Source organism: Prunus persica, chromosome G7, assembly GCF_000346465.2.
Source record: "Prunus persica cultivar Lovell chromosome G7, Prunus_persica_NCBIv2, whole genome shotgun sequence".
Taxonomy (NCBI): domain Eukaryota; kingdom Viridiplantae; phylum Streptophyta; class Magnoliopsida; order Rosales; family Rosaceae; genus Prunus; species Prunus persica.
In genome coordinates, this window is record NC_034015.1 from 11,994,198 (window position 1) to 12,005,571 (window position 11,374).

At 36.4% G+C, this 11,374-nt stretch overlaps 2 protein-coding genes and 1 non-coding gene across 3 annotated transcripts; 2 read left to right on the forward strand and 1 right to left on the reverse strand.

Moving 5' to 3' along the window:
• Nucleotides 251–6,163, forward strand: LOC18771242 (serine/threonine-protein phosphatase PP2A catalytic subunit). The gene is made up of 11 exons (XM_007202213.2): nt 251–508; nt 1,354–1,410; nt 1,931–2,014; nt 2,163–2,234; nt 2,974–3,045; nt 3,311–3,351; nt 4,328–4,394; nt 4,885–5,076; nt 5,235–5,324; nt 5,429–5,536; nt 5,670–6,163. The coding sequence occupies exons 1-11, from the start codon at nt 416–418 to the stop codon at nt 5,733–5,735; spliced, it is 942 nt and encodes a 313-aa protein (XP_007202275.1). The 5' UTR covers nt 251–415; the 3' UTR covers nt 5,736–6,163.
• On the forward strand, nt 7,740–7,813 carry TRNAV-AAC. Its single transcript has one exon. It is a non-coding gene; the product is annotated as a tRNA-Val (tRNA).
• Nucleotides 8,046–11,374, reverse strand: LOC18769354 (lipid phosphate phosphatase delta). Its single transcript, XM_007202110.2, has 8 exons — nt 11,008–11,374; nt 10,748–10,843; nt 10,537–10,611; nt 10,289–10,419; nt 9,833–9,936; nt 9,615–9,743; nt 8,845–8,960; nt 8,046–8,595 (listed from the first exon to the last, which is right to left on the reverse strand). The coding sequence occupies exons 1-8, from the start codon at nt 11,167–11,169 to the stop codon at nt 8,185–8,187; spliced, it is 1,224 nt and encodes a 407-aa protein (XP_007202172.1). The 5' UTR covers nt 11,170–11,374; the 3' UTR covers nt 8,046–8,184.

An 11,374-nucleotide genomic window follows, 5' to 3' on the forward strand; every position in this document is an offset into this window, starting at 1 on the left:
AGAAGAAAATCCCCACAATAAAAATTATTAAAACGTGGGTGTAGTAACTAAATTATGGGGTGCATTTAGAAGCTCTCTAATTATTCAAAGAGTGATATACAGGGTTTGGGCCGGGCCTATCAGCCAATCCCACACAAACGAAACAAACGGCGTCCAATGTAAGAATAGAAACTCCGTAAGGATAATTATGTAATTCAAGCATTACGTGGCAGCAGGTGGCGTATAATGCAACGCCTACACACCCACTCGCTCTCCCCTTCACGCGCTCTCTCATTTTTGTCTCCGTCCTCTCACCTCTGCTTTAAGCACAATCAGAGAGTGAGGACCGGAACCAATCTCTGAATCTGGGGTTAGGGTTATCCCTAATCCGAATACCAGTAATCCCAATTCGATTCTCGAAGCAGAGAGAAGCAAGATGGGCGTCAATTCTGTATCCTCGGATACGAGCAGTGATCTGAACGAGCAGATCGAGCAACTTATGCAGTGCAAGCCACTCTCGGAACCACAGGTTCTGTACATTATTCATTTCTTGAATTCCTTTCGTTTTTGCGGATGATTGATTGGTGTTTGATTGGGAAATTTGAGGATTCGGGTTCGGTTGGGGTCCGTTGGGTTGCATGGAAAATATAGGAAAGGAAATGGATTCATGGGATTTTTTATTTTCTGTTGGATTTGTGGAGATTTCTAATTCTGATTGAATTTGAGTTGGTATGTTTGTATATAAAGAAAAGTTTTCTCAGCAACTAAATGGGGGATTTTCTTAATTTGTGTTTTTGTAGTGATGTAATTCAGATTCTGTTTTTTGTGATTTTAAATCAAATTCTTTACTTTTTCTTAAATTTTTGTGCTTTGATTTGTTTACAAATTATTGGGACCAGTAGAGATAACTTATGAGCTCTATTTAGTAGTGAGGCAGAAAATATGAGCTTTAAAAAAATGTGGCACCTATTGATGTGGGCTATTTTTGGATTTGGAAGTTGCTTTTCGCCAAAATCAGTTTTAGAGATGAATCATTTTGTCATGATTTTGAGCGAGGTGCCGGGTATTTTGAAATTTTTAATGGAGAGAGTGGTAAAGATGTTTTGGTACTGAAATTTAACGATTTTGTGGGAAAGTTGTGAAAATATCCGACCATAGAAATGGCTATGGATAATGCCTGTGAAGTATTCTATGTCAAGATTTGCTGCAATTTTTTCAAAAAGCAAAAATAATCTTCTGCTTTGAGTATCAAAACCCTCCCTCTTCAACATCCACTTCTTATCTTTTGTGAAATATTTGTAATCAGTGTAGCAAATAAAGCTCCCAATTTTCTCTCTTCTCCAACATGATCTTTTCTTTGTTGCTTCATTGTAGGTGAGAGGGTTATGTGAGAAAGCAAAGGAAATTCTAATGGGAGAAAGCAATGTTCAGGTGCAGTCTTTATTCACTTTTATTTCATTTTGCGTGGGTCTTCTTTAACTCTTAATTTCTGGAATATATTTCAATTTCAATTTCAATTTCTGGATGTGTGTGTAGTGGGAAATGCATCTTGTCTCGGAGACATCAGGGAAGCCGTGTAGGCTCCTTTTTTATTTTTAAAGATAGTATCGTTTTGGACTTTATGTGATTAGTTCAGAAGGTAATATATTATTATTGTAGTTATTACTCATATAATTTTGGCTAGTATTGGTTAAAAGAGATTAGTGTAATGAGATAAAAGTGTTAATATTGTTATTCATCTGAACTAGTTGATCTGATGTTGGCTTAGGAATGGCCACTTTATGTGCAAGAAGGTTTTAATTTCTTTTTGTAATATTTTTATTTGTTGTAATGTTATGGTTGAACACTATCCACCATCATTGCATTACAGCTCTGTTTGAAATTCATTTGAATAGTTAGATCTTTCAAATTATACAGGGAGACATTAATTTTTTATTTTCATGTACCACAGCCTGTGAAAAGCCCAGTGACAATTTGTGGCGATATTCATGGGCAGTTTCATGACCTGGCAGAGCTTTTTCGAATTGGAGGGAAGGTATCAGTTCTGACTATGACCTTTTCTATTCAATTCTTCTGTGTCAGTCTTGTCTTCCTTTATTTGGGTTTTAAAATATACTTTTGATTATTATTTGTCAACATTCTTATCAAGGTCTGGATCTAAATGATATTATTTTCTTTGACAGTGTCCTGATACCAATTACTTGTTTATGGGTGATTATGTGGACCGTGGTTATTATTCTGTTGAAACCGTGACGGTATGTAACCATCAATTTACTTGATTTTCTTATGGTCCTGACAAAATATCATTTGAAATTGCAAAAATTGTAGTATCATGAAGTACTGCCGTAGAGATGTTTTTCAGTTCCCATACTAGTATATGCTAAGACAAGTACAAGAACAAATAATAAAGAGATATTACAGTGCCTTGTTTATATTTTGATTCTCAACACTTGGTGCTCAATTTGTGAAAAGCTTGGCACAGTTTTCACTTTGCATCATTTTATTTAGTGTATGGGCGGATGGGTAAGGTTGTTTGCCTTCTCTAAGTTTTACAAAGAACTTCCTATGTTGTACTAAAATCTCAGTGTTGAATTAAAAATTACCAAGTAAATGAATATTGTGTGCATATACAATATTACTTGTATGTGAGTGCTTTACATTTGATTTAAAGGCACTATCCCCTTTTTTGTCAGTCAATAAAATTATCCTTGAAATTCTGAGTGACAATCTATGGAATTCAGGCTAGCATTTGGGTGAGTGCATTGTTTATGATATATCATATAAGGGCGCCAGTCATGATTGGCAAGACAATCCATCCGGTTAGGGGCTAAATCTTGTCAAATCACAATGCTTCAATTTTTGACTGGCTTTGTATGAAGTTGGTTTTTTTTTTCTCCCTTAAAAATGTGTGCCATCTGATATCTGTTTAGCAATTTTTCATTATTTTCATGCATTTAAAATTTGATGCTGATAATGATTTTTACATTCATCCAGCTCTTAGTGGCCCTGAAAGTGCGTTATCCTCAGCGTATCACTATTCTCAGAGGAAACCATGAAAGTCGTCAGGTATTTTGCCATTCACCAAGTTATTTTGACTTATTTTGTCTTGATTTCAGCAGCTGCCATAAAGCTTACATTTAGTTTCTTTTGTTACAAATGGTGTCAAGTCTTTTGAAAAAGGATATTTTGTTATTGTTTGTTTTTACTTGGTACAGTGCTGGTTCTATGACTAGACAATAATAATCTACTGTGCATTTATAAAATTTAAATTGTGCTGGAGCATTGATCTGGAGACCTGTTTATAGTTTTTTTTTTTTTTGGTTGTTGACAGATTACTCAGGTTTATGGGTTTTACGATGAATGTCTTCGAAAGTGAGTATTCTGCGCACACCTTTCTTTAGTGTAAAGAACCTAATATTTGAAAATACTAGTTGCATTTAATGTTAAGTTTGTAATCTATGTCATGTTGGAACGTGAATTTTGATGAAAACTTGTGAGAAACCATGAGGTTTCTTTTGACTTTTTATTTTGGGTTACACATCGGGTTTCTTCTACTTACAGGAAAGAAAAAGCATACAAACTTTCATAATCAACAAATGACTGGTTAGAGCAAATGCTGGAGGGAATATGATTAGGTGAACCAAATAAACAAACAGGATTGAAACATAGGAAATATATGATTTATTTTTGGACATGAAGACTCGAACCAACTGAGAGTATGAAGATGTGATAGTTACTTGCCAAACCCTAGAATGCTTTTTCTGCCTGAGGTCATAAAAAGTAGAATCAAAATTGTACCCATATCAATTGAAGGCATATTAGTACCATTAGTATGTTCTAATCAAACTTTTTGAACTTTATCCTGACTGGTTAGGACTGATTCTCTTTTAAAAAATTGGTTTGTTATTATCATCTCAACAATATGAGCAATCTCTAGTGCAAATTAGTACAGCATAGTGCAGTTTTGAAAGCTTCTATTAAGTTATGCTGAATTCTTCCTATTGTATAGTCTGTTTGTGTAGTATATGGCATGGTGCAACACTTGATGCAATAAATCATGATAGATTAGGTTCAGGTTAACATGCTCGATGGACTTTCACTTCTGTATCATTCTCTTAAGGCCTGTTGCTTGCTTGTCATTCAGGTACTGGCTTGACATTTTTATCCAGTGTTGTAATGTAAAAACATAGCCTTTTGAGTTCTTTTAGTTTCTGGCCATTTTGCATTTCAGATTAAATTGTACTTTATGTTGTGGTTGTGTACACTCTCGTGCATGTAGAACAATCTATTTGCTTTTAGATCCTCGGGAAATTCAATGATGGTGCATCTTCTGCTGATTTATTTACAGGTATGGCAATGCCAATGTTTGGAAGATCTTCACTGACCTTTTTGACTACTTTCCACTGACAGCATTGGTTAGTAAAAAATTTCCACTTTGTCCATGTAATATTATTGTGGATAAAAATGAAATGAAAAGTGATGATTTTATAAATATAATACATTTTCTACGAGCTGATTTTGTGGTTTTCTGCAGTTTACATACACCTTTCGCATTTATGAGGGTTACTTTAATATAATGCAATTAGTGAACACTTAGATGTCTTGCTGTGTTGGAGAGGAATAATGGTAGGTCAAAACACTGCAAGTATTAGCATTCTCAATAAAAGATAAAAGCAGGAGAGATATACTTGTTCAGATTATTTCTTTAGATGTATATATATATTTATATTTGGTAAGCTGATCCTGTTGTTTGCTGCTTGTTTAAAGTCACTTTTTCTCATTGATTGGGCTCACTATAATATTAGTGTGATTAGCAAACAAGTCTTCAGTATGTCTTGCTGAAGTATATTTATTTTAAACGTTGATCACCTATTATGATACTCGTCTGTGCTTATTTCTCTTTAGGTTGAGTCAGAAATATTTTGCCTGCATGGTGGGCTGTCCCCTTCCATTGAAAACCTTGATAACATAAGGAATTTTGATCGTGTTCAAGAGGTTCCACATGAAGGGCCGATGTGTGATCTGTTATGGTCTGACCCAGACGACCGATGTGGTTGGGGTATTTCACCTCGTGGTGCGGGATATACTTTTGGCCAGGTAACTTCAAATATCTCATAGGTTTCTTTTATTGAAGATATTGCACCATCCGAAGTTCAAATGGTCACCTTAACATATAGTGTATATGACGTTTGGGTTGTTGTCTATCTAGTTCTTACTGATCAAATATTCACTTTTTGGTTTTATGCTTTTGGCAGGATATATCTGAACAATTTAATCATACAAACAGTTTAAAGTTGATTGCAAGAGCTCATCAGTTGGTTATGGATGGATTCAACTGGGCTCATGTAATTTTTTTTATCTGTGAAACTTGAGCTGTTTCATTGTCTTGTTTGTTTGGTACACAGCGGGTAAGGTTTATTAATGATCTAACATTGTGTTTTCTGGACAGGAACAAAAGGTGGTTACTATATTTAGTGCACCTAATTATTGCTATCGCTGTGGGAACATGGCTTCTGTTTTAGAAGTCGATGACTGCAGGGGCCATACCTTCATCCAGGTTCTCTCTCTCTCTCTCTCTCTCTCTCTCTCTCTCTCTCTCTCTCTTATACACAGAAAAACACACGCATTGAAGTAGTAAAACATGGCTGAATTTTGTGCATGCATGAAATGTGAACTTGTTTTTTTGGCAGTTTGAGCCAGCTCCTAGAAGAGGAGAGCCAGATGTTACCCGTAGAACACCTGATTACTTTCTGTGAAGCTGGTGCATTGGTGCCATTAATTTTGTGGCTCTTCCGCTCTTCCACTGCTGGTTGCACATTGTTTTTGCACAAGATGACTGTTGGGTTTAAAATCTAAGTCTACCTGTCTGGTTATAGGATTCCAAGACGATGTAAAAAACACAGGTAAGGTGCCTGCTGATTTCACTTGAACCTTGCTGGATTTCCTACCAAATAGTTTGCCTAGCTGTTGACACACCGTAATTACTGTATCATATCCAGCAGAATATGTGGATATTCTTTTTGGTTTTTGTACTTCTATCTTTTTCTCCTTGTACGTTTTGCTCACCCGTCCCATTCTTTTGGGGCTCTCAAGGGTGCATGGAACTTTATTATTAGTGGATGTTTTGCACTTCTATTCAATTACTTTATCAGTGATGATTGGCAATGTGATGATGGTTCTTTTATGAATTTCACTTTCTCCCCTATAGCGCAAGAGAACCCTCCCCTTATAGTGCTTATTGTGCAAATAAGTGATTGAATACAAATGTAAAGGGTTCGTTTGGATGGAGGGATTTAAAGGAATTGTGGTTGGAACTTGCGACTGTGACAGCGCAGGTTCGTCTAGTTAACTACCTGTGTTTACAATTTTCAGAATTATGCTGAGGGGGGTCCAATTCGACACGAATGTGGGATATTTCTAAACATAATTTTTACTGCTCTAACTGGATCCCCTATCCTCCCTGCCTATCGAATATTTTTTTTTAGTTGGGTTGCCTTTTTAATTTCAATGTCTTTTTAAGCCAGCACGCATGATCGAGACTTTTTCCAGTGAGAGAAGTTCCAAGTTACGCATGCCACTGCACATTTGGCGTGTACAGTTGTTTTTTGTGTTTAGTTGATGTCTTGTGAATCAAGGCTTTTTTTGAAGGATAACGTGCACTCTGTTTTCTTAAGTTGACAACCAATGGCTGGGAACAGCTAACGATTGAAGGGATTCTTCCAAGATGTCAATAAAAGTATCATAGCCCTTCCAAGATGTCAATAGAAGTATCTTAGCCCTTCCAAGATGTCAATAGAAGAGTCGCCAACTCAAGAAACATTTGCATGAAACAAAGGTAGCACTGTTTTGTTATTCTCGGTCAATAACAATGTCATGTAGAAAAGTTATTATGCGTGTTATAGCATCATTTGTCAGAAATAGCAAAATAATGCTATCCCTATTGCAACAAAGTTTTTCTCCGCCGACTCACCATTTCATTGCATAACAGCATGGAAAAACATCAAAATGATTTGTTCAACAAAAGCAGATCAATTTTGATATTGATATCATCTCAAGTTGGCAATTATCGAATATTGTTGACCTTCAGTTTCCACAGAAGAGGCAAATGTTCAAACATGAGGGATTCTGCAATAGAAACTGAGTAGAAAGCATAGCAAACAGGGTTAAAAACTAAAGTCCTAAAATAAACAATTAATAACAAAAGAGAAATGCAACGTTATGACAGGAGAAATGTTGTGTGTGTGTCCGCTCACTACTTTTTCTTGGGAGCTGCCCAGGTAGAGTGTGTCAATTTTTGCTGGGGTGGGGTTAAGGATGGCAGATAAATCAAAAAACAAAGGCGATAAGGTGACATGCCAATTGGTGTCTTGTAATATGCTGTCCTATAAAGCTCACAATGCATGATTTAACCTCAAAACCCAATCCTTCCGATTTGGTTGCACGGTTTGTGCCTCTAATCCTAGACAGAAAGTTCACTTTAATGAACAAATCTTGGCCTTCAATTCCACGTTTTTATGTCTTGAATTTGCTAAAGTCGCAACGGATTGTAACACTCTCTAATAGCCGCATTTAGTACTTTTAACAATTTATTCAGTCAAATATGAAAAATTTATGATTAATTGATTTTGAATCGAACTCAAAACTTAGTCATAAAATAGTGGGAAAAGTCATTTAATGCCTCAAGTGAGAAATTGCAAGCTGCGCTTACCATAGTGGCTTAAAAGGTTGTATATTAAAACATTGTGGGCTTATAACATCAAGGTTTCGTGGTGTAGTTGGTTATCACGTCAGTCTAACACACTGAAGGTCCCCAGTTCGAACCTGGGCGAAGCCATATTCCTTTTTTTTGTTGCCAAATTTAGAAAGGGTAAGGGGCTGGCGAAGCCATACGTAGGCCAAGGTTTTTTTATTTTTATTATTTTTTATAATTCTCTTCAGTTGAGTTATTAGGCTTATTTAAAGGATACTTCATCATAACCTCCATTGCCATTTTAATTTCCTCCTACACATTCAAGATTTGCAGCTCTTGGAATGAGAGCCCTGAATTGACCAAATTGTGTTAAATCTGGAGAAGGGTTTCTGTGGAAATAAGCAAAATCGATTTATGTTCATACTACAACATATATACTATTTACAAAATTGAATTGAGGACACATTTCCATTGGGAAATTTAAAGTGTTTGCTAATCATAAGAATAATGAGGCATTACAAGCTTAAATGAGTGAAAAGGGAGGGAACAAGATCTACCACAGACCATGCCAGGCCCGCATACTGAAGGAATCGTATACCAGTATCAACATCAAATGAGTCTTGGCTGGAGAAAAAGAACAGCTTTTGGACATAACCTGATTGCTTCAACCCATCTGATTTTTTCCCATTACTTGAACCCTTTAGCGACGCAATGTAAGTGGTGGACTTTATTGAAATGCCCAAGGTGTTAGCTAGCACTGGAAGAATCCATTTAGCAAGAGCTTTACTGCAGAACTTCACAATAAGTATTGTCGGTATCCCCACAAGCATTCTTCCCATAAAGCCAGGGATTGTTAATTGTGACGTAAATACACGTGGAACAGCTTCATGGTGAAACTGATGGTATGTCTGCTGGACCCCAGATACCTGGATAACATTGTTGTTTTTAGTTATGAATATTATGGGAAAGCGTATAATTTAGACAGCACAACTTTGCATAAATTTCGAGAACAAGTTTCTATCTAAAACTATTGTGAATATAAACACTAAGAGTATTAACATGATAACATATATCAATCAGCAATATGGATGATTCAAAATAAACTTTGGGTAATAGTAAATGAAAATTTCAAATAAGCAACAATGGGTGATGTTAAAGGATAAATGATTGCTTACAATTCCTAATGCAACACCATTGAAGGCTGTGTGGTACTCAAAACTTGGAGTTGGAAATTCAGGAGTTGGATAAGCAAAGAGCAAAATGAAGCTCAGGGCGGCCCAAAAGTATGTAACTGCAATAGAAACAGTGTGGAGTAAGAATACATGCATACTTGCCAAGTTATAAATTCCTTAATTCATTTGTCATTGCAATTCCAAGAGTGTTAAGGTAACCCCATTCTAATTATCTCAAAAGAAGTCCAATAAGGTTTACGTTTCAGCATTCGGCTTTAACCTGAACCAGATTTATGAAAATCCATAGTACAAGACATCACAAAAACAACCCACTTAAGACTTCAAAGTCCCCGTCCCCAGTTTCTAAAGGGTGGCTCCCCTCTATTAGATAGAACTGCATATGAAAGCATTTCTAGAAAGTTTTCAAATCGCATTATGACTTCATGTGTTCTCATGTGAATTCATGTTCCTATCAGACCCAATTTCATGCCTGTTTCAATCTTGCAAGGGATATACTCACAGAACACTTTCTAAAATTGCCATCTCTGTATGGAATGTATCCCATATCCTGACATGCAAAAGCGCATGTGGTGGACATATCTTCCTATTTGTGTATTTTCATGCTCGCCATCTTTGGGGCTGCCACCTGACAGTGCAGAAGCTTCATCTTGTGTTATTAAGTTTTCAAAAGCTTAGTTTTGTTTGCTATCTAGGTTGTTTCGACCAAGTTATCAAAAACATACAATGGTAAGTTGACTAGCAGCTGTGCTTACCATTTTGTCCCAAGACTATAAAATTGTCAACATATTCATGAACACTGAGCCAGAACCTAAGGATCACCAATCCAATAGCAAGCCCACCTATGATATCAACCACACTGTGCATGCCGAGATAAATCCTTCCTATGAAGAAAATACAAGTTCAGCTTGGGGATTAAAGAATAAACAAATAAAGTAGCTGTCGAAAACTCATTTGAGAAAAATAAACTCACCTAAACCAATGAGACCCACAAGCAAGCAAACAAGAGCGAATCCAGCAAACTTAACATGGGAATCTTCATTCTGAGTATATGATAGGATGTAATGCAAAAGGTACCTGGAAACCCCTAACACAAGAGCAAATGTTCAGTGTGTATATGACAGTAATTCATACGTCATGAACTTGACTTTCTGACACACGTATTGATAAAATGCTGGTTAGTCTTGAATAGAAAAAGTTTTGCTTCAGACTGTGATAAAAGTCTTTGGCCAAAGGCATAGCTTAAACCAAATGTCTTGACTCACTCGGAGTATATATTCAAAACCTTCATAAGCAACAGTATTTATAACCTTTTGAAACACGTTTATCATTAGGTAAGCCTAAAGGTTTATGCTTGAGAAAAGAGCTTTCTACAATGTTGGCACAGGTTTGCCTAGCTGCATGTATTTGACAAGAAGCAAGTAAATACCCGGACAAGCAAACTGTGTTTAGAGTGTGAGAAGATGGCAATCCATATTCCAATGCATTATCTTCCTCATCTTTTGTAGCGGTTATTCTTCTAACAGGTGGACAACTAGGTCTAGGAGCTGATACCACATCCTATGCACACAAAACACAGAAAATATGTAACTTGGTATATGAACATGAAGCACTTAACCAACTTTATTTATAAAATAAAATAAAATAAAATAAAAACAGTAAGAAGGAACTGATTACCTTTATACAGTTCCCCATATAATCACAGAAAGCCATCAACAGGGTCATTTGTCTAGCCAATTTTCCATGCCCACTCTACAAATGGTCAGCCAAGAGCAACACAAAAAAAAGTCTCAGAATGCTGATTAATATAGCAAGCATACAACCCAAAAATGACATAACAGCAATCATACAAATCAAATTCACCATTAAAGGGGGAAGAAAAGCATACCCAGAAAAGCAAAGGAAGAAAGGCAGTATAAAAGGGCACAGAAACAACACAGGACAAGCCAGCGAAGAAAGCATCCAAGAACCTATGCTGGTAATTCTGCAAAATCCAACCAAAAAACAAATTCCAAAAAGAAAAAATGTCAAATATAACTGAAATACACAGAATTGAATAAGAATGATCATTATATTTGAAATACACAGAATTGAATAAGAATGATCATCTGGGTCATCTTGGTCATTTTGGTTTTAATAGTATGAAACCTGGATCTGGAGGATGAGAGGAGTGTCTGTGGTGACATGCTGAGCCACCCATGGTTGCAGAAAAGATCGAAGCTTTCGAGTCACATCGAGATATGAAGCTACTATAATCCATAACACAATCCCACAGAGTGTTGCCCCTTGCCACACTGCTATGCTCTCCATTCCCTTCTCTCTCTCTCTCTCTCTCTCTTTGGTGTCTCTCAGAGAGAAGGATCGGAAAGGGAGAAGAACAAGAAGACTAGGAGAGACGCAGAAAACAAAGAAACCAAAATTGAAAAACAAACGGTAAGACTTGGACTTTGGCCAGAAACAAGTTTTTTTCTTTCTTTCTTTGCACAATGGGATTATGGGTTTTGTTTCTGTTTTT

Bases quoted from the DNA above. Each gene is read 5' to 3' on its own strand.
- LOC18771242 (XM_007202213.2), top strand. From the start codon at position 416: ATGGGCGTCAATTCTGTATCCTCGGATACGAGCAGTGATCTGAACGAG. The intron at 2,015-2,162 runs GTATCAGTTCTG...TTTCTTTGACAG, and splicing joins TTTTTCGAATTGGAGGGAAG to TGTCCTGATACCAATTACTT. The intron at 3,352-4,327 runs GTGAGTATTCTG...ATTTATTTACAG, and splicing joins TACGATGAATGTCTTCGAAA to GTATGGCAATGCCAATGTTT.
- LOC18769354 (XM_007202110.2), bottom strand. From the start codon at position 11,169: ATGGAGAGCATAGCAGTGTGGCAAGGGGCAACACTCTGTGGGATTGTG. The intron at 9,744-9,832 runs GTGAGTTTATTT...TTTTCTTCATAG, and splicing joins TGTGGGTCTCATTGGTTTAG to GAAGGATTTATCTCGGCATG. The intron at 8,596-8,844 runs GTAAGCAATCAT...AATGTTATCCAG, and splicing joins ATGGTGTTGCATTAGGAATT to GTATCTGGGGTCCAGCAGAC.